The 23056-nt window shown below is 42.6% G+C and overlaps 1 protein-coding gene across 3 annotated transcripts in view; it reads left to right on the top strand.

The window, feature by feature from the left end:
• Positions 1-23056, top strand: part of LOC117552565 (ephrin type-B receptor 1-B) — a 170548-nt gene that overhangs the window by 92823 nt on the left and 54669 nt on the right. For 2 of the 3 annotated variants that reach the window (XM_034226141.1, XM_034226140.1), the window contains exon 5: positions 4790-5125. The exons of the other annotated variant lie outside the window; for it this stretch is intronic. In XM_034226141.1, coding sequence (XP_034082032.1) covers positions 4790-5125 — 336 coding nt within the window. The remainder of the gene's footprint in view (positions 1-4789; positions 5126-23056) is intronic. 3 annotated transcript variants of the gene reach the window in all.

The following is a 23056-nucleotide window of genomic DNA, read 5'->3' as shown; positions in this document are numbered from 1 at the left end:
GTACGAGAAGAAAATGGATGTACATGTGTTTTGGGGGAGGTCAGCCAGCTCCCGCATGCTGGGTCAGGTTTTTTTTCAATATGTGTGAGCCTCAGAAAGAGAATGACGAGATGAGATGTAACAGACGGGAGTCGGGAAACCAGTGCTGATTGGTCCATAGGGTAGATGAGATGCGGTGATAGAGCATCCTGGTGTGAGAAATGGTGGTAGAGGGAAGGAAATGATTGCAGGGAAGGACTGATGACAAAGTTAGACAGTACATTTTTTGGCTGTATTTGTATCTGTATGTTTAAGGTAGAAGAAGTGATGGATTAAAAGAGCTGTCTAGGGAAGTTATACACAGCCAACAGTAACACAGAGAGTCACATTCAAGCAGGATTAAAAAAAAGTTAATAAAACAAGCTGTACAGTATATGCAAACCACCACTGACAGCCACCAACCAATTTATGAGAAAACTCTTTGGAATGTTATTGAATCAACATAAACACAGGGGAAGAGAAGGAAAATAGGATGGTTCTGAAGGGTTTCTGCATTCCAAATCCATACCACATTGGCTCTGATTCTTGCAGCTCTTTCTCAATACTCATATCTGGCCCGACCCCTGAAAACCCCCTTGAGCCCTGTCAAACACTGTCTGCGCCTCGTAAAAACAAACAAACCCATCAAAATTCCTGACTGAAAGGATAGGGTTATCTATTTTTCCATTTTCCTCTGGAGTCCATTTAGATGTTGTTCTTCTTTACTCTCCTATTTACTGTCTCTCCTCTCTCCCTTTTCTGCTTTCAAAGAGACAGAGGAGGGAGCCGTCAAAGAGCATACATATTCTGTTCTATTATCCAAGTGTTTTTTCTCCAAATCAAATCAAATCAAGTTTGATTTATATAGCACATTTATAAACGATTTTTGGTCGAGCCAAAGTGCTGTACATATAATAAAAATAGCCTACAGTAGAGACACTTTACAGAAAATACAACAGCACAGATTGTTCAGAATATCAGTATGAGAAAAACGACACCCTCTATCTTTAGACCCTCACATCGTACAAGGAAAAACTTCCAGAGAAACCCCACAGTTTAAGGGGAAAAAATGGGAGAAACCTCAGGGAGAGCAACAGAGGAGGGATCCCTCTCCCAGGACGGACAGACGTGCAATAGATGCCGTGTGTAAATCAAAGAGATAATACATTTTACAGCATATAGACCGAATGTTAGGAAATGCATGTGTCTGTAATAAGAAGATGAATCCACGAGGATGTCAGCTACAATCCTGTGGAAGCCATCAGGGAAGCAGCATGACGAGACCCAAGGCAGGACCGCAGAGACAGGTTCAGCTACGACCCGAACGTCCACGACTTAATCCAGAACTCGGGATAGAGGATCCAAGACACAGGACTACAGCAAGAGGATCAGCCTCGACTCCGGATCCCGGCGTAGATATAGATACAAAACAAGAAAATATTTGGCTGGGTTAATCTGAACAAGAGAATACACAGACACAGACAGAGAGGGAAAAGGTCCTTGGATAAAAGTTATTCTTGATAACCCTCTAGAAAGATCTCATGAACTTCCCCACTCAATCTATCAAGACCCGAGCAGAACATGAACTACATTGTCAGTTCTGGAGTCAGTTGAGGGTGCCTCCCAAGCCGTCGACTTGCCAGTTTCCTCTCAGTAAATAGCAAATGGAGATAAGTCAAGGTAATTGTTTGGCCTACTCTAATCCCTGGGCTTGCTTGGAAAACATTTCAGACAAGCATGCACACAAATGTCTATCGATCGCATCTAAAGCTTTGGGTGCAGTGATTGAAAATTGGAATTACAGTAGAGATTATTTTAGTCCGAGAAGCTTCCCCATATTCATGTTGCGTGTCCTGAGACAAGTCATGTGGATGCACCCACATCTACAAAACTGCACTGCATGCTATCATAACACTAAAAGTCTATCAATGACCCCCTCAGTCTCTCAGCCAGACAATATTAGTCCTTATAACATGTTTTATTTCACGTCTCACCAGCCCACACAGCCCTTCTTTATTTTTTCCTAGCTCCTCTGGCTGTGATCAGTATCTCCACACAGGGACCTTCTGTTGATCCCTCGAGACCTGTTTCACATCATAAAAACAAGCCGTTTGAATGAAGACAAGCTCCGGTCTCAGACCATTCAAAGGGTAGATAAGTAAACAATGTGCAGAAGTGTTTATTTCAGGCACTGGGACACTCTTTATATTAGCAGCCAAAAAGGGAAAACTGGGCTGAGGCTTTTAAAGCCCAGCTGGCACCTTTAAGCTTCCTCACACTTTTACAGTACATTTTAATTAAAAAGTGATCCATCTCTCTCTTTTGGTCTTTTCTTGTTCAGAGAGAGGGGTTCAAGCGCTGTACTTGCTTGTACCTTTTACATTTGCTTGGGATGTTCATGCCCCACACAGCTGTAGAGTGATAAAGGAAGGAGGATGGTAGATCAAAATATCTTTACAGCTCAATGACAGTTAATATGATCAACGTTTCTTTTTAAAATAACTTTCTCTAGATTGTCACGTAAAGTGGATTATTATGGGGTATTGTTACAAAGACTTTTACTTGACACTTTTAGTAAAAACTATGTTTTCCCCCAAGAAAGGACTTGCATGTCAACACAAGCAAATCTAATTGAGTACATTTACGGTTACTAAAAGCAGTAACAACATTTTAAAACATTTCACTTTAAGCCATTTCAGTCCTAAAAGCTTGAATCATATGGCTCACTACTTGCATATCAACATGTATTTCTGCCTTACTGTTCTGTGCTTTCTCGACAACCATCTTGACTTCATTTGAATAGCTATTATTGTCTAAGTTCTGCGATTGACACAGCTACTAAAAAGGGTATAATACAAGCGCTTATCATTACTTTGCCGTCCTCATTGCCCTTGCACACATGACCTGACACTTAGCACTGGCTGTTGTGATTGCACAGTTAAAATGGAGCCCTTGGAGCTGCTTGGAGGTTCTGCTCCTTTAAACATAAGTGAAAGCAACGTGTATGTGAGCACAACTAAATCTGATTGGCAAGGCTAAATGAACACATGCTGAGTGCCTGTAAGTAACATTCCCAACAGATTAATCCTATGGCCAATTAAAACAGCCAAAGGCTGCAGTCTGCAAATCACTGGTTAAGTGGCCGTCACATCTAATTTCTTGTGCCATCCCTGCATGGCTGTAACACCTTGTTCACACCTCAGCCAGGCACACATAAAATGTCTTCTATCACTGTAATACATTGATGCAGACAGTGCAGGCATGAATACACAGAAACAGATAGTACCTCTGTGTGTGTTTGTGTCGCATGCATTTTCCACTTGAGCAGATGTGCATTTATTTTCCCTACGAAGCAACTTTGGAGTCGAGTGCATGTGTGTGATGGATTACACAGAGGATACAAGTGGCGTGAGTAACATATGAAGTGTCTATTGTGCATTCCCCAAGGGGAGAAGCTAACATGCTGCCAATTCTCTAATATGACCTGTTCCTACCGGCACACACCCTTTTTTTTTTGTCTTTTCAATCCATGGACATCTGTTAGTATCCAAGGACCAAATTAGGTGTCATCTGACCATGATTCTGGAGCACTAGCTGTCCTTTCAGCCAGACCATAATAATCACACTATGGAGGTCACACCCTTCCTGTCACTGACCTCTCTGTTGTTGAAGCGCTGAGCTGAGGTTGCAGCAGTACCAGTGCCGTTCCCTCACCCCTCGTGTGTACTGCCGCTTTGTCCCAACTTCCTAGGGCTGTCCCACGTGGTTCTGCTGCAACAATGATTAATTGTGTCTGTGTTGACTGAAGTAAATGTCTGCCCTTAGCTCAGAGAAATGGGAGTGTTGTTAAATAATATGCTTGAAAATCAATATGTTTGCTTGTTATGTCATATTTTTATAAAGTGTGAAAAGAGACGAGGGAAGAGAGCACAGAATGATTGAGAGCTGTGTAGTTCTTAAAAGGTTTTGGAGAACTGAGCGGATTTTTTGTTTCACAGTAGTCATAGATTTAGAAGTAGGTCAGTTAAACTCCTCTTTTAATGATAAAGGTCAGGCTTTATGGAGGATACACTGGTACCAGATCAGCTCTGCAGGGCAGCCTCACTTAACCTAAGCAGCACTGACTAAGAGCTTTGCCAAGCTTCTGCAGTGTCTGGTATCTGAGAAGAAAGAGCTGCCTCTGAGCAGCTGCAGAGACACAAAGTCTCAACGAAGCAAAATTCTACACTGCTATTTGAGCAGATTTGAACTTTAAACTTATTGTGCTTCAATTAGGGGGAGCTGAACAAGCCACTTTTTTGCACCCCAATATCAAACCGCTACTCAAGCAAGGCAATAGTTTTATATTTTCTTGATTTTTTCTTAATATCGTCTTTGAGCTTCTGCTCCAGCTGCATGCTATGAGGGAGTAAATGGGAGCGTGAATCTCCAGAGACACTTGGATAAGAATACTCCATGCAACACTGCATTTTGCTAAATAACCAATGTTTGATAGACGCAAATGTTTCGCTGTATGATCTCTCGGTGTGATTCAAATAAATTAGCATTTCAATTGTGCTGAAGATAGAGAAAAAGACAATTTAGTCTTTGACAACTATAGTATTACGGGTTTGTAAATTGACTGAATTGACCTAACAGTAAGGAGATTAATGAAACAATTGTTCTTGATAAGCAATGTGCTTCAAGTATCACAACCGTTCTGATATGAATTGGTTCTAGATGTTAAAGTACACACTCAATTGGTGTACATCTGTTGGCTGTCTGTCTACAGGTGTCCCATCAAGCCCAAGGAATGTGATCTCCATTGTGAACGAAACCTCTGTAATCCTGGAGTGGCATTCTCCCAGGGAGACGGGCGGCCGTGAAGACGTCGTCTACAACATAGTGTGCAAGAAGTGCCGGGCTGACCGGCGCTCTTGCTCCCACTGCGACGACAATGTGGACTTCGTCCCTCGACAGCTGGGTCTGACTGACACCAGGGTGTTCATCAGCAACCTGCTGGCTCACACCCTCTACAGCTTTGAGATACAGGCTGTGAATGGAGTCAGCAATAAGAGCCCGTACCCTGCTCAGCATGTTTCCATAGACATCACCACCAACCAGGCTGGTAAGTGGCTGCTACAGCTAGGTGTGGTTTTGGCCTAATGATGATCACGATGACTATTATTTACCATTTGCAATATCATCATCATTTAGCGTTATTAACTCAAACAAGTGCTTTATTTTAGTTTATAGTTCTGAAATGGCAAATTATACTATCATTAAATGCAGATACTCTCATTTAAAAATATCACCATCTAACACAATTTGCAGTTCAGAGTCTTAGTCACTGCATAATGGTAGCTGACTTCAGGGCTGCTTATATTTCATGTTGCTCCAGCGTGAATAATGACTTTAACGCTTGGAGCATGAGACCAGTTGGTTTAGTGCAAGTTATACATTCATGCTCTCTTTTTAGACCTTCCTTCCTGAATCAAAGTAATGGCTTTCCCTTCTAAAGACACAATGGAGGAATTGAAGCTCAGATTCAAGACACAGCATGTTACATTTTGTTGGAGGACAAGTACAATTCACTGCACCATCCCTCTTTCTTTTGTAGTTTATTTACACATCAAATCCTTTGATGGAAAAAGCCAGAATTTGCATTTCTCTATGGGAATTCCAGCGATACTTGCTTTTTAACATTGCTAAAGGTAATAATACCTCCAAAAACAACACAAGTCATTTATGAAACCTCATTTTTTATTTCACATCTGGAGGTTGCAACCTGGTTGCTTCACAGACTGACGCATCTCTCTGTTGTCTTTCTTTGGTCTTTGTTTAATGAGATTTTGTGTTAAGAGCAATGCCACATAGCAAGTCAGTACTTCTCTCTTCACAGGAGCCTACACCCAAGTTGGAACCTGTCTGTTAATCCTTATATTTATACACCAACACAGCTTTTTGAATTAACACAAAATAACAAGAGAATACATCCAACTTAATTATATCCCTTTGAGTTACATCAAGAATTTGCCATGATCCTCAAAGCGATAATGTCTTTGTTGCAATGCTCATGACAATAGACACGTTGAAGTACATGTTTCACCTTTAGTGTGGTATAACAGTCATCCAGATGAAACTCTGTTCAATACTTTAATGTCAGACCGAAGGAGACTGAACCAAGATAGATACAGAGACAGCTGGGTTTGTGTGCATGTGTCTGCACATTGACTTTGCCTGTGATGGATATGAGCCAAGCCAATAAAAATGACCTTCCTCCCTGTCTTTCTCTCTGTATAATTGTGTGTGCTTCGCCTCTAACTATTCCTGTGATGGGACCTGAGCCCAGCCAATGGAAATGACAGGTGGAGGATATTGTTTTTTCCGGTCCTCTTAGTTCTTCATGCCTTTGTAGATCTTTGACTTACACACAGAAGCACCTCATCAAGGGACAATTATTGACCAAGTGAAACATTTAAATGAGGCTCTCTTCATTTTTCTTTGTTTCTGTGGATGAAGCCGACCCTGAAACTCACAGCGTAAGCTTTTTGGGTCCCAATAACCGATATGAAGTGTAGTCACAGTGGGGCAAAACATATTGTTGGTTAAAGTTTATACTGGCAAGGTTCCCATAAGGAAAGAGTAGGGATGGGTATCGAGAACCGGTACTAAGTCAGTACCGGTCAGTACCGGTAGCCGATTAGATGCACCACGTATTTTTGTCCCGTCGGGTCTTGGAAGACCGGAAGCTGAGAAACATTTTCTTACTCAATATCAAGCCACGATTATTGTTTTTATTTTAAATCGTATAATGTCGGACTTTCTTTGCCGTCCGCGAGGAAAATAAATGGAGCCACAGAGCCTCAGAATACCGAAATCTGTATTTTTTTAATCTTTTTTTCCTTCTAATTTGTTATTCTTTTCTAAATAACACACTGTTACAATAAAACACAATTATCCTTGTTTTTATTTATTTGTTTGATTCTATAATATCGGGCTTTTTTGCCACCCGTCAGGAACTGAATTTCAAAATAAAGTCACCAGAAACAGACGTAGGCGATACACACCCACTGAACTGATTACCCAAGATCCTCAACTATAGTTTAAGCTCAGTGATTGGGTGTTTTAGCCGCAATGCACGTTGGGATATGGTGTTAATGTGATATGAAATAACTATCAACAGAAAATAACAGCTTGCGGTGAAAACAGTATTTCCGGTCTCTAAGTTTGCATAGTAATCTGCAGTAGCCTACTCATCCACTAAAAAACATCAGTTTATCCTTGTTAATTACACAACATTGATTGGTTTAAATTGTGTACAATGCTTTTGTGTTTTCCCCCTTCGATTCTGAGAAACAAATAGTTTTTTCTGAGTTTAGGATGGCCGAAGACACTACACTACCCATAATCTTCAGCTATCGTTTGGGACTACAGTCCCTTTTCTTGACAAACCCTGTGATTAATCTTCAAGCTCTGTGATTGGATGTTTGAGGGGCAGTGTGCCAAGGTTACCCGAGCGTCAAACACTTCTATGAAATAGAATGAAACCACAGCAGACTATCCAAAACTGGACTCGAATGGGTCCACCCCAACTTTAAAATGTAAAACATATAATTAATAAATGGGTGAAAATCGCTTGAGTCCATAATGCGCAGCATTAATATATACCCACATGACAGCTCATTGTTACTTTGTAATTATACTCCACTACAATTCAGAGGTTAACCTGGTATTTTTACTCCACTACATTTATTTTAGTTACTTTGCAGATTCTGATTAATGATGTGAAATATAAACGACCCTTAAATCAGACTTTAGTTACACCTGAGTAAAATTCAGGGAAGGTGATTGTCAAGTGCCAACAATCAGGAGAGATATTTGATAGTTGGTGCTTGAAAAGACTAAAGATTTATATGCAGATCCCTATAAAGCATATTCATTACTCGTTATTCTCTACTAATAGTTAATTAAAGACTGTATAACATGGCTATTTTGCACATCCCTTTCAAGATTTCAAGATTTTCAAAGGTTTATTGACATATCATATACACAACTATGGTGTAGTTATGCAATGATGACAAACTTGGGTTCCAGGTTCCTCAACAAGAGATCTATCAATGTGTGTATACCTCCACCATTAAACTGTCATATTCTGCACATTTCTTATACTATATACATACATCTTATAAGATTATAATTAATATGTATAATATCAGTTAAAATAGCAAGAGAAGATGGATGGATCAGTTAAAATAAGTGCTTCAACATAGTTAACATTGCAGGAAAGCATTATATTAGATGTTAAGTACTTTGTCAGGCTTACTATTTATCTGTAGATACCCCCAAAGCTTTTTTCTTATTTAAAAGAAGACCTTAACCCAGGGGTCTCAAACTCAAGGCCCAGGGGCCAAATCCGGCCCGCGACCTCATTTTATGTGGCCCCGCAAGAGCTTGCAAAGAATATATTACGTTTATCATACGGTTACATGCCACTTTACAGAAGCAGGTTGCCCATAAACAACATGTCCCACAATGCATCTCGTTCTGTGACATGCTCACTGAAGAGACTTGCAATTATTTGCCCTGGACTTCTGCTTTCAGACGTAGTTAATTACTAAGTTATTATCCTATCCGATAATAATCCAATTCAAAGGCGATAATGTAATATAATACATTATTTTATCTATATATTATATTTTTTATATAGTTACAACCGGCCCTTTGAGTGCAACCTTTATGCGAATGTGGCCCGCGATGAAATTGAGTTTTACACCCCTGCCTTAACCTAAAGTATTCTTTAATGTTTAAATAAAGGTTAATTAGTTTTTCTGTTTTGCACATCCTCCTATTAATATCTTTGTACATCCGGCACTAAACTGTTTTATTGTAGAGATCACTTACAGTTCTTCTTGATATTTTATATTCTATATTTCTATCATTGACCTTCTACCATCCATCCATCCATCCATCTTCTCCCGCTTATCTGTGGTCGGGTCGCGGGGGTAGCAGTTCCAGCAGAGAGCCCCAAACTTTCTTTTCCCTGGCGACATCAACCAGCTCTGACTGGGGGATCCCAAGGCGCTCCCAGGCCAGCGAAGATATATAATCCCTCCACCTGGTCCTAGGTCTACCCCTTGGTCTCTTCCCAGCTGGACGTGCCTGGAACACCTCCCTAGGGAGGCGCCCAGGTGGCATCCTAACTAGGTGCCCGAACCAACTCAACTGGCTCCTTTCGACGCGAAGGAGGAGCGGCTCAACGCCGAGTCCCTCCCTGATGACCGAACTTCTCACCTTATCCCTAAGGGAGACACCAGCCACCCTGCGGAGAAAACCCATCTCGGCCGCTTGTATCCGCGATCTCGTTCTTTCGGTCATGACCCATCCTTCATGACCATAGGTGAGGGTAGGAACGAAAATGGCCCGGTAGACAGAGAGCTTTGCCTTCTGGCTCAGCTCCCTTTTCGTCACAACGGTGCGGTAAAGCGACTGCAGTACCGCTCCCGCTGCTCCGATTCTCCGGCTCATCTCACCCTCCATTGTTCCCTCACTCGAGAACAAGACCCCGAAATACTTGAACTCCTTCACTTGGGGTAAGGACTCATTCCCTACTTGGAGTGGACAGTCCATCGGTTTCCTGCTGAGAACCATGGCCTCAGATTTGGAGGTGCTGATCCTCATCCCAGCCGCTTCACACTCGGTTGCGAACCGATCCAGTGAGTGCTGAAGTTCGCAGACCGATGAAGCCATTAGAACCACATCATCTGCAAAACGCAGTGGTGCAATCCTTAGTCCACCGAACAGCAGACCCCCTCCCCCATGACTACGCCTCGAAATCCGATCCATGTATATTACAAAAAAGATTGGTGACAAAGCGCAGCCCTGGCGGAGGCCAACCCTCACCGGAAATGGGTCCGACTTACTGCAGAGGACCCGGACACAGCTCTCGCTTTGGGAGTACAGAGATTGGATGGCCCTGAGTAGAGACCCCCTCACCCCATACTCCCGCAGCACCTCCCACGGTAACTCCCTGGGAACTCGGTCATACGCCTTCTCCAAGTCTACAAAACACATGTAGACCGGATAAGCGTACTCCCAGGCCCCCTCCAGGATCCTTGCGAGAGTAAAAAGCTGATCCGTCGTTCCACGACCAGGACGGAATCCGCATTGTTCCTCCTCAATCTGAGGTTCGACAATCGGCCTGACCCTCCTTTCGAGTACCTTAGAGTAAACTTTCCCGGGGAGGCTGAGTAGTGTGATGCCTCTGTAATTGGCACACACCCTCTGATCCCCCTTTTTAAAAAGGGGAACCACCACCCCGGTCTGCCACTCCTTCGGTACTGTTTCCGACTTCCACGCAATGTTGATGAGACGTGTCAACCATGACAGTCCCTCAACACCCAGAGCCTTCAGCATTTCCGGGCGGATCTCATCCACCCCCGGGGCTTTGCTACTGTGGAGTTGTTTGACGACCTCAGTGACCTCCCTCCGGGAGATTGGTGTTGATCCCCCGTCATACTCCAGCTCTGCCTCTAACATAGAGGGCGGAGTTGTCGGGTTCAGGAGTTCCTCAAAGTGTTCCTTCCAACGCCCTAACACTCCTTCAGTTGAGGTCAACAACGTCCCATCCTTACTGTACACAGCTTGGATGGTTCCCTGCTTCCCCCTCCTGAGGTGTCGGACAGTTTTCCAGAACAACTTTGGTGCCGCCCGAAAGTCCTTCTCCATGTCTTCTCCGAACTTCTCCCACACCCGCTGCTTTGCCTCGGCCAAGGATGAGGCTGTCGGTACCTTGCAACTGCCTCGGGAGTCCCCCGGGATAACAAATCCCTGAAGGCCTCCTTCTTCAGTCGGACGGCTTCCCTGACCACCGGTGTCCACCAGGAGGTTCGAGGGTTACCGCCCCTTGAGGCACCTAGGACCTTGAGACCACAGCTCCCCGCCGCGGCTTCGGCAATAGAGGCTTTGAACACCGACCACTCTGGTTCAATGTCCCCAACCTCCACAGGAATGCCCGAAAAGCTCCGCCGGAGGTGTGAGTTGAAGGCCTCCTGAACTTGGGCCTCCTCCAGACGTTCCCAGTTCACCCGAACTACACGTTTGGGCTTACCAGGTCTATCCAGAGGCTTCCCCCGCCACTCGACCCAACTCACCGCCAGATGGTGATCAGTTGACAACTCCGCCCCTCTCTTTACCCGAGTGTCCAAAACATACGGCCTCAGGTCCGATGATACGATAACGAAATCGATCATGGACCTTCTGCCTAGGGTGCTCTGGTACCACGTACACTTATGAGCATCCTTATGTTCGAACATGGTGTTTGTTATGGCCAATCCATGACTAGCACAGAAGTCCAGTAACAAACCACCACTCCGGTTCAGATCAGATGGGCCGTTCCTCCCAATCACGCCCCTCCAAGTGTCTCCATCATTGCCCACATGTGCGTTGAAGTCTCCCAGCAAGATTAAAGAGTCCCCTTCAGGAGCCCCATACAGGACTCTTTCCAGGGTCTCCAAGAAGGCCGTATACTCTGATCTGCTGTTGGGTGCATAAGCACACACAACAGTCAGAGTTTTCCCCCCCATAACCCGCAGGCGTAGGGAGGCGACCCTCTCGTCCACTGGGGTAAACTCCAACAACGAAGCACCTAACCGGGGACTTGTGAGTATCCCCACACCCGCCCGGCGCCTCACACCTTGAGCAACTCCGGAGAAGAATAGAGTCCAACCCCTATCCAGAAGTAAGGTTCCAGAGCCGACGCTGTGCGTAGAGGTGAGCCCAACCAGATCCAACTGGTAACGCTCCACCTCCCGCACAAGCTCCGGCTCCTTCCCCCCCAGAGAGGTGACGTTCCATGTCCCCAAAGCCAGCTTCTGTCGCCCGGGTCTGGTCCGTCGAGACCCTCCGCTTTCACTGCCACCCTTCTGGCAGCGCACCCGACCCCATCGCTGTTTCCCGTAGGTGGTGGGCCCGCGGGACGGAGAAGCGGAGGTGTTGCCCACGTTGCCTTTTCGGGCTGGGCCCGGCCGGGCTCCGTGGCAAGCCCGGCCACCAGACGCTCGCCAACGAGTCCTCCTTCTGGGCCTGGCTCCAGAAGGGGACCCCGGGCTTCCTCCGGGCCGGGTATCCTCACTTCTTGTATCGTCTTTCATGAGGTCTTTTGAACCAATCTTAGTCTGGCCCCTTGCCTGAGATCGATTTGCCATGGGAGACGCTACCAGGAACACAAGGTTCCAGACAACACAGCCCCCAGGTTCATCAGGGCACACAAACCTCTCTACCACGGTAAGGTGCTGGTTCTTCAGCTGACCTTCTACCTTCCCCCTATTTTGTATGTACTCTTAATATTTTTTTCATCAAATATAACATATTCAACAAAAAAATGCAATAACGTGCTTTAACCACTATTATTAGTGTAGGACACTTATGTATGTATAACATCTGAAGATGTGTAGTTTTATTCATGTTTTCACATAATTGTACAGGATATTATTTGACATTTTGACCCAAAACCCCTGACTATTCTCTCAACTCAGTATTTACATTCTTTAATTCAAAGAAAATCAGTAATATCTTTAAAAACTACAAGTCCCTGTCTATCAGCTGTGCACCGCTACCTATCTACCAATTGGATCAAATATAAAAATCAGCTAAATTAGTATTGATACTGCAAGAAGACGTATTGTGTGAAGAGAAATTGAAGATGTTGTTTAATTGCTGATATATTTATAATCCACGTCACATATTCAGTTTCGGTGGCAGTTCTTCCAGTTTGTCCAAAGATCTTCTTCAGATGTGTAATATTTAATGCAGCCGAACCGTATATTACAATGCCGTTATGTGATGACTTTCAAAGAGTAAAGCAAGTACACTCGGAATAAAGTAGTATTACTATCATTTTTTTTTAATGTTTTGGGATTTCATATCACATAAACATCATATCCCAACGTGCATTGCGCCTATACATCAAATCACTGAGCTTCAACCATAGGTGAAGATCTTGGGTAATCAGTTCAGTGGGTGTGTATCGCCTACATCTATTTTGAAATTCAGTTCCTGACGGACGGCAAAAGAGCCGGTTATTATAGAATCAAACAAATAAATAAAAACAAGGATAATTGTGTGTTATTGTTGAGTAAATAACAGTGTGTTATTTAGAAAAGAATAACAAATTTAGAAGGGAAAAAATATTTAAAAAATACATATTTCAGTATTCTGAGCCCCGTTTATTTTCCTCACGGACGGCAAAAAAAGTCCGACATTATACAATTTAAAATAAAAACAATAATCGTGGCATGATATTGAGTAAGAAAATGTTTTTATGAACCACACAGCTTCCAGTCTTCCAAGACCCGACCGGACAAAAATACGTGGTGCAGGCACGAAACATACTACCAATATAAATACATTGCTTTTAAAATCGTTCTGTGTGACACGAAAAAAAGGGGAACATCGTGTTGGTGAACACGAATCAATAGATTAAATGTCGTGACTATATATACTATTAAATGCTGTGAGACTGGGTTGGAATTATGCTACTTCCTTAGTTTAAACAATTCTGGTTGGTTGGGAACCCTCATCCTGTGTGACGTATCCGGTTTGAGTACCACTATCATTGGCCACTGTGAATGCCACTCGTCATCTCTCCTAACAGCGCTCTTATTATTGTGAGACTCCCGGGGGCAGACGCAACATCTTGCAAGAAACAGTGTCTCAAGGCTTCTTAACATTTAACAACCTATTAATGATGCATACTCACTTAACGGGAAAAAACTCAGCTAACAGACGATATTAACCATTTTACCTACACGGAACAGAAGTCCAACACCCAGAGTCTAAATCAACACATAGCGAAACGGGCTAACGGGGCTAACGGCTACTTTAGCACATAACTGGCAAAAGCGATCTTTTCTACGTCATGTTATCTGCACAAACAACATATCACATGAAAGCTGAGATTCCACAGATTCCATTGGTATAACCAAAACTCACTGTACTAGCAGCCAGGAAAGAGCAAGAAAACAAATTCACTTTACGTAGCTATAATGATAATTATGTCTTACCTTTGCTGTTTTGTGATCAACAGTTGTGTTCAAGGGCATAACAACGGTTAATCCAATGTCTCTGTGTAACTTTAAAATGATTACTGATAATCCATCATTACAATTATAAATAATAAACGCAATAAACGGATTATAATGGGTAGCCGACCGGAGCTTCCTGTTTAGGAGGTGCGCACGCAATGTCTCGTTTTAACTGAATAATGGTCATGTTTACATGGATTTATGAACTGCCCCTAATTACCGCCCCCCTTCCAGAGACATATTGTCAAACACACTCATACCTGCTTGGTATGACATTGAAAAAGTTACATTAAATAATAAATACAAAATAAATTACAATAAAATTAGTGTTGTTTAATCTTCACATCTTGTAATCATGTCTATAATTTTGAGCACCAAATTATTAAAAAGTATTGAAAAATACCGGTATCGATAAGCAGTATCGGTATCGGTATCGGTATTGATAAAATCCTAACGATACCCATCCCTAGGAAAGAGTTACATGTTTGTCAGCTTAGAAACATTTTTTGTATTTTCTGGTCAGCTTCACTGATGAAATACCTTATGTCAGTATAGAATGAACAGGGTTGGGTTGTAACGGAATACATGTAACGGCGTTACGTAATCAGAATACAAAAATCAAGTAACTGTATTCAGCTCGCGTTACATTTGAAAAACGAGTAATCTGATTACAGTTACTTTCGTAAACCTGAAGTGAATACATTTTGGATTACTTATTAGAATTATTGGTGGAAAGATTTCCTCACAACATTTAATATTCATTACTAAAGGTACAGCCGAATCATCAAAGCCCACAAAACCTATTACCGCCGCAGATGGACCAAAAAAGCGTTTGAAAAAATATCGCGGGTCCGCTCGCTCAGTGAAACAATAACAACGAAACATGGAGGAACAAAAGTCTGCGTTTAAATTGCGTGTGTGTAGAGGTGTGTGTGGTTAAAACACATCAGCCTGCGGTCGGTCTTTAGCCTTACTAATGATTATTTCTGAAGGTAAACACAGGGAAGGCGGTGCGTGAAAGGCGGTGCGTGAAAGGCGGTGCGTGAAAGGCACTGCGCGCTCCTCTTCTCAGAGGCTGAGTTAACCCTCCTGCTGCCTCCTGGTGCTGCAGAGATTTCATGAAGTGAAGGAGGTTTTCCTTCTATAAAACAGCTGTGGGCAGCAGATACTGTGAGAGTGTGAGTGTCACGGACATGAATACATAGATCAAGGCAGATTGGTGCACACACTCTCCTGTTTTGCCAATCCGGTGCTTAAACAAATATAGCTCTAAATGTCCTTAAAATGAAGTCTGAGTTTGACATTTTAATTCATGTCCTGCCAACACTGGCAGGACAGAAGGCGACACACCCGTTCTAAGCCGTGTCCCTCACTCCTCACATCCCAAGCTGCATCCCCAAAACGTTTATTATGTTGTTACATCGTTTCAGATGTTATGTTTCAGTTGTGCTCTTGATTAGCCATTAAAACAGTAAAAACACGTTCAGTTTCCTTTTGCTTTTTGTGTCTCCTGTTCACCAAAACATACCCATCTGTGATGGAAAAAGAAAGTAATCCAAAAGTAATCTAAAAGTAATCTGATTACTATTATTATTATTTTTTAAGACACGTAACTGTAACTGTATTCGGATTACTTTCAGAGCCATGTAATCAGTAATCAGTAACTGATTACATTTACAAAGTAACCCTCCCAACCCTGAGAATGAACTAATTTCATATTTATCTCAAAGACCATTGAAAAAGATTGCTGTATCCAGGTCCCGTTCGTATAGTAGTACATTTAGAAATGCAATTTGGCCCAGTTGGTTGAGGGCCTACCGTATTTGATTACAATGACTCTCAAAAAAACGGACCAACTGAACTTGTCTTTGTCTGGGAATCAGTCAGGGGATAGGTGGGAGGGAAGACAGGGCTGGATGGACTGTGACATTGAAGGAGAGGAACATGAGGGAGTAAATAGGTCTGATTATCAGGGTGGCCTAATGGGGCTGACTGTCCCCATTTGACAGGCTAATAGCACACTTGACAGATGGATGTATAAGAAGCAATGCCCAGGCCTATTGTTGAAGTTTGCTGCAGTAATGATGTGTCTGCCAGTAATCTGCTAGGCCTATGTCCAGCTCTATATGGCCCTTTGTGGCCATGTAATTGCACTGTTCCTAGTTTCGGCAGGTGGTTTCCTCGGTTGGCCACTGCAGAGGCAGGAGGATACAGCAGGGAATTGTGGTAATAATGTACTTCATAAAACCAAAAGCAGAGACACTCTTTAAAATGTGGAAGGCTTTTTTGTTGGTTGTACACGTTTCCACTTTTGGAAATCTTGTAATCTTGTCCGTTCCCTTTGTATGTTTGTGCTCACACATGATGCAAGGTTGTGTGAGCGGTGGCGTAACAACACGCAAGTGCCATGTAAATGAAGTAGGAATAGGAGATGTGTTTATATTCTGAGCCAGAAGTAACGTGGAGATTAGATACAATACAAGTCATCATCCATACAGCAGGATCATCACACCAATCCTACTCATTGAACTAAAATGGTTGAAAATGTATTTTAATGTGAAAAACAGACAACTGTAATCCAAATGAATACAAAGGCACTGTTATCCAGGGTGTTGGTGCCCTTACTGTATGGATAGGAAGACATTTTCTCAATCCTATTATTAAAGCAGCATTATAAAAAACTATTTAGAAATGTACTTGATTTCTTCAGCATCAGATTTACAACTTTAGAACTTAACTGTGAGACAACAGCAAAGGATGGCCCTGTTTGTACTAAACAGATGAACAATGCACAACCCTAATCACACATAATGTTCTCTCTATGCCCGAGCCAGGACTGGCAGTATCATAGACAGATTTCTTTGTTTATGGGACACGGACAATGTTTATGCGCATCTGGGAATAGACAGGTGCCCAGATATGAAAGATCTGGAAAGCTACTGATTCAAAATATGTTTAACTAAGGAGGCCATGCCATGGAAGTTGACATACAAGCTCATATTTTGAAAAACCATAAAAATACATTGTATGATCAGTTTTCATTTTTTTAATAGATTTAAATGTGGAATTCATTGCCAGATAAATGTGGCACAGTTAAAGGTGTGCTCATCATTTTTTGTTATTTGCTGTTATTCTCAGCACAACTGTTAAAAAGGTTTGAGAGAAGTTATTTCTCAGCCAATTATAATAATTCAGCATACCTTCTTATTTATCTTACTTTACACCCATCACATTTTAGCTATCAATAACATCTGTGATCAGAAAACTATTTTTTCAACCCAATCAAAATGTGTATCCACCACTCCAAAATAAATAGTTCTTGCTTCTACTCAGCTCAAACCACATAATCAGGTATTGGATTTAGTGGATGAATAGAGCCCTCCCATGAGGGCTCTATTCATCCAGGACTGTTCATTCAGGACTGTTGACAAGATTAATTGTATATTATTACCATTCTTGAACTGAAGTTCAAACTATAAAAAATAAGATAGGTGAAGTGGTCCTTTAAGTGAGATTACTCAGGAAAGAAAAGTTTGTGCTTGTCTCAATGGTGTCTTTTCCTTTTCAACTTGAAATGGCTTTAGTGTGGACTGTTGTAAGATTAAGGAAAACCAAGAGACCACCTAGAAAATAGAAAGGCAGAAGTAGTTAGAGGAGTTATGATGTGAGCCATAAGGAGACAAAGGTGAGAGGAGGAAAGTGGACGATGAGGAGAGGAGGGAGTATTGGAGGTTGGGAGGGAGTTGAAGGGATTTAGTGTAAATCACCAAGGAGGCCATTTAACTGCCCTCGATCCCAGCGTGTGTCTGTGAGGAAGGACTGATCAATAGTGTGATTTAGGAGTTCATTCACAGCTTATGCTCTCCAACACACACACACACACACACACACACACACACACACACACACACACACACACACACACACACACACACACACACACACACACACACACACACACACACACACACACACACACACACGGATATAGACATAGAAAGGTTATATACATCCCCCTCTTATGCTATGAATCACCCCAGGCCTGAAGTTAGTCATATTTATCTATGATAGCTACTGAAAAGTAGCCATTTGATTTCTCATTGAGAAAGAGTGTGATTTATTTTAGGGGAAGGACACTCTCCACTTCTCGTGGATTTATGAAATTGCTAGATTACCAGAAAGATAAATATATGGTACTCAAGTTGAGGGCAATAATAGTACTTGTGAGGAAAACTGCAGACCTGGCAGACTTGTTTTTTATGCAATCCATCCTTGACACTGAGGGTATTTTCTCAACCTTCACACATATTACAACTCCTCTGTTATGTGGGGGTGGTTTGATAAACAATCATCGTAAAACAGATCATAAATCTAATGAATGTTGCTATCTTTTTAAACTGATGCCTGATGCTCAAGAGTTCTTTGATCTTACTGGCACAGCCTCTTGACCTAGATTATGTGCCAACAGTCTTTTAGACCACAGAATCCCATGTATATCTACAAACAATCCTCCTCCACTGCTCTTTTTTGATAGCTATTCCCACAGAAATGCAAACAACGCTATGCTATTTAGTCAGCCACCAATTGTCACATTGTCTGATTTTGAAAGTAATTTATTTGCAAATTATGGTGGAAAATAAGTATTTGGTCAATAACAAAAGTTCACCTCAATACTTTGTTATATACCCTTTGTTGGCAATGACAGAGGTCAAACGTTTTCTGTAACGGCCCGTCCACACTACAGCTTCAAAAAAAGCTTGGAGCTGGGCGTGTCTTAAGCTCGACCAACAACCAATCACATGAATCTCCCGCCCCTGACACACAAGCAGCGGTTTGATTGGCTAGAGCTTGTACTGGCATATGATTTGATTGGCTGACGCTTCCACCGAAAGCTTCAGAAGCTTCAAAAGTTGAACATTGCTCAACTTTTGCAGCCTGAAATGCCAGGAAAGCTCCGCTCTGCTTCCCACAATGCAGTTCGGCGAAAAGTGACGTCACCCCATTAAAAGTGAATGGGCAGACGCGTTGGAAACCGTTTTTGAAGCTGTTGAAGCTGTAGTGTGGACGGGCCATAAGTCTTCACAAGGTTTTCACACACTGTTGCTGGTCTTTTGGCCCATTCCTCCATGCAGATCTCCTCTAGAGCAGTGATGTTTTGGGGCTGTCGCTGGGCAACACAGACTTTCAACTCCCTCCAAAGATTTTCTATGGGGTTGAGATCTGGAGACTGGCTAGGCCACTCCAGGACCTTGAAATGCTTCTTACGAAGCCACTCCTTCGTTGCCCGGGCGGTGTGTGTGGGATCATTGTCATGCTGAAAGACCCAGCCACGTTTTATCTTCAATGCCCTGGCTGATGGAAGGAGGTTGTCACTCAAAATCTCACGATACATGGCCCCATTCATTCTTTCCTTTACACGGATCAGTCGTCCTGGTCCCTTTGCAGAAAAACAGCCCCAAAGCATGATGTTTCCACCCCCATGTTTCACAGTAGGTATGGTGTTCTTTGGATGCAACTCAGCATTCTTTCTCCTCCAAACACGTTTAGTTGAGTTTTTACCAAACATTTCTATTTTGGTTTCATCTGACCATATGACATTCTCCCAATCCTCTTCTGGATCATCTAAATGCTCTCTAGAAAACTTCAGACGGACCTGGACATGTACTGGCTTAAGCAGGGGGACACGTCTGGCACTGCAGGATTTGAGTCCCTGGCGGCGTAGTGTGTTACTGATGGTAGCCTTTGTTACTTTGGTCCCAGCTCTCTGCAGGTCATTGACTAGGTCCCCCCGTGTGGTGCTGGGATTTTTGCTCACCGTTCTTGTGATCATTTTGACCCCACGGGGTGAGATCTTGCGTGGAGTCCCAGATCGAGGGAGATTATCAGTGGTCTTGTATGTTTCTTCACACCAAGCTGCTTACCTATTGCAGATTCAGTCTTCCCAGCCTGGTGCAGGTCTACAATTTTGTTTCTGGTATCCTTTGACAGCTCTTTGGTCTTGGCCATAGTGGAGTTTGGAGTGTGACTGTTTGAGGTTGTGGACAGGTGTCTTTTATACTGATAACGAGTTCAAACAGGTGCCATTAATACAGTTAACACGTGGAGGACAGAGGAGGCTCTTAAAGAAGAAGTTACAGGTCTGTGAGAGCCAGAAATCTTGTTTGTTTGTAGGTGACCAAATACTTATTTTACCGAGGAATTTACAAATTAATTCATTAAAAATCCTACAATGTGATTTCCTGGATTATTTCCCCCCATTCTGTCTCTCATAGTTGAAGTGTACCTAGGATGAAAATTACAGGCCTCTCATCTTTTTAAGTGGGAGAACTTGCACAATTGGTGGCTGACTAAATACTTTTTTGCCCCACTGTACGTTGTGCGTGTTCAAGACACTCCTCATTAAGTTTGTACAGTTTAAAGCCTTACAGAGGCTCTCCTTTAGTTTTTTCTTGTTGTTGCCTTTTTCCTTGTTCCTTCCCCCTCATTGTTTTTTCTATGTATCAGAGCTACAGTGTCAAAAGATTACATCATCTTAGACGGTTCTTCTGGCTCTCTCTGGATGCCATTTTTATTTCATTTGATGCCTGTTCTCATAAATGTTGATCCTCTCCCTGGACCCTGAAAGAGAGGTATTAGCTGCAGGCAAAAAGAAAATTGGGGGCTTGAATGCGGCTTGGCTTCCTCGTCAATTCTGATGTCTTAATACAGTTTGTGAAGTAATTCTAGGAAGTCAGTGTGTTTGTGAGGATGTAGGCTCAATGCAGTGCACAGGTTTTTCTTTCCTTCTTACTTTTATACATACAGTAGAGTTCTGTTCAGAATCCTCTACGTATAATGTGATTTCCAAAATAATTCCAACCATGGTTCCTTGACAGAAATCCATGATGCTGAACTGATCCCTCTTTATGATGTTTGAGAGAGCCCCATTACTATGTAGGCATGGCTGGCTTGGCCGTCTGAGCCCCTGCTAATAGGGAGGGTGGTAGTTAAATCTATACCTTTGACAGAGGCACAGCACATGACTATAGGCTGCTCTCCTCATCTGAGACACTGAGCCCCTATTAGGAGGCAGCATGGTTCAATTGTGTGCCAGCATCTTAAAGCACAAACTGCAAGTGCACCATCGAGAGAGAACAACTCTGCTTGTATAGGTGTTTCTGAATGTGGCCATATGTATGTATGTGTGCACAGTCATATGGGACTTTGCTACAATATCAGCTGACCAATTAAAGTGCAACTTTCTGTCCAATCATTTCAATGAGAGGTACTGAAGCAGAGCAGGAACTGCCAGCTGGGAATTCAGATATGAAAGTTGTGCTGCTGGAGAAGCACAGACGCCTATCTGCAGTCAGTCTTTCCCAGGAATCCCACAATGAGAAACAAGGTGAAAGGAAAGAGAGAGAGGGGGAGATGTTAAACAAGCATGCTGATTTCCGGGGAGAACTTATAATACTAACATTGTTATTACAAATCATATTTACGTACTATTAAAAGACAAGCTTAATTTGTTATTTCTTATACTTTACAACAGTTGTAGTGTTGAGGAAAAATAGTTTAAGGTCCAAAGAAAAGTAATCATGGTTAATACATTACTAGATAAAATCCTTTTTTGAGATCAAAACAGCACATTTTATATGCCTTCCCCTCACCATACCATATGAATTATGGTGACTGCACACTTCAGTAACAATATTGAAAACAGAAGCTCGGGGTCTGTGCCAGATTTGTAAAATGATGCTCCAACTCATCTGTATTCCAAAGTAGATTAATCGTACAACCGTAAAGCATGCTTTTTATTCTTTCATCACTTTCTATCAAACTCTCTCTCACCTTTTCTCTCTCCCCCTCTCTCTCCCCTTTCCTCTCAATGTCTCCCTGTCTCAGCCAGACACTGGGAGGCTTTGACTTTGATTAATGGTGAGCCAAGCTCTGCATTAAAAGCCAGGGGCAGCAAGTTGGGCCAGATAAAAGTGGAGCACAGGAGCAAGGGGTGGGAGGGATGGAGGGAGGAAAGAAGAGTGCAGGACACAGTCACCAATCACTGTCAGCATCATCGTCCCACGGTGACAGTGGGGGACGCTGTTGGAGGGGACAGCGGTGCTTCATTGGGCTGAACCTCAACCTCATACAGGCACAACACATTGTCTCTGACAGGCTCTTCACACATAGGCTACTAGGACACACAGACACACATACATGCACATACACACTCTTTATCCCTTTCTCTTGCTTGTCTTCTCCAAAACACGGTCACTGTCTGTCCAGTGGGACATGTCAGTGAGAAAAATGTATTTTTCTTAGGGGAATGCAGTGAGATTTTTTGTTGGAGAATTGTAAGTTCTATAACAAGATATTTAGAGCTAACAATAGCTTGTCTTGTAAAAAATCCAATAACATTTCCATTGTTGTAAAGTTAATTAACTTTGACATTGTTTTAATGTCAGCTAGGGTTACTTTTGTCTCACCCGATCACAAGTAACTCACATATCATTGCTGTCACCAACAAAGAAACTTTGCTAGCAATCAGATGGATACATGAACAAGTTGATCAAATACCACATGAAATTGTAATTATAAATTATAATCAACTAAGTTGTCGGTTAAAAAGATTTCTTGCGTGAGGAGTAAGAGCTGCTCTGGCACAGGGAGAAGATGTCCAAATCCCACCTACAAAGCTCTGATTGGTATGGGGTTAAAAGCCTATAATAAGTACAACAGCATATTTATTTGATTTGCTGAGAAGATTGGAGATCCGGGTGGTTAATCAGAGGTCTTAACCCAGGCTATATACTCCAGCACACAGTCATACACTAGACACTTAGCACTTCAAAACATGCAGAAACAATTATTCACGGTACAAATTGATGTTTTTCTGTCTGTCCGCCTGAATGCATGAATTGAGTTGGGATCAGGAGTCGGGGCTGGGGCTGTGGAAATACCTCTCTTCTCAGCCACTTTCCACTGCAGGAATGTTA

The sequence above is a fragment of the Gymnodraco acuticeps genome, unplaced genomic scaffold, assembly GCF_902827175.1.
Source record: "Gymnodraco acuticeps unplaced genomic scaffold, fGymAcu1.1, whole genome shotgun sequence".
Taxonomy (NCBI): Eukaryota; Metazoa; Chordata; class Actinopteri; order Perciformes; family Bathydraconidae; genus Gymnodraco; species Gymnodraco acuticeps.
The sequence above is the reverse complement of the archived record's forward strand: the minus strand, read 5'-3'. Positions and strand labels throughout refer to the sequence as shown.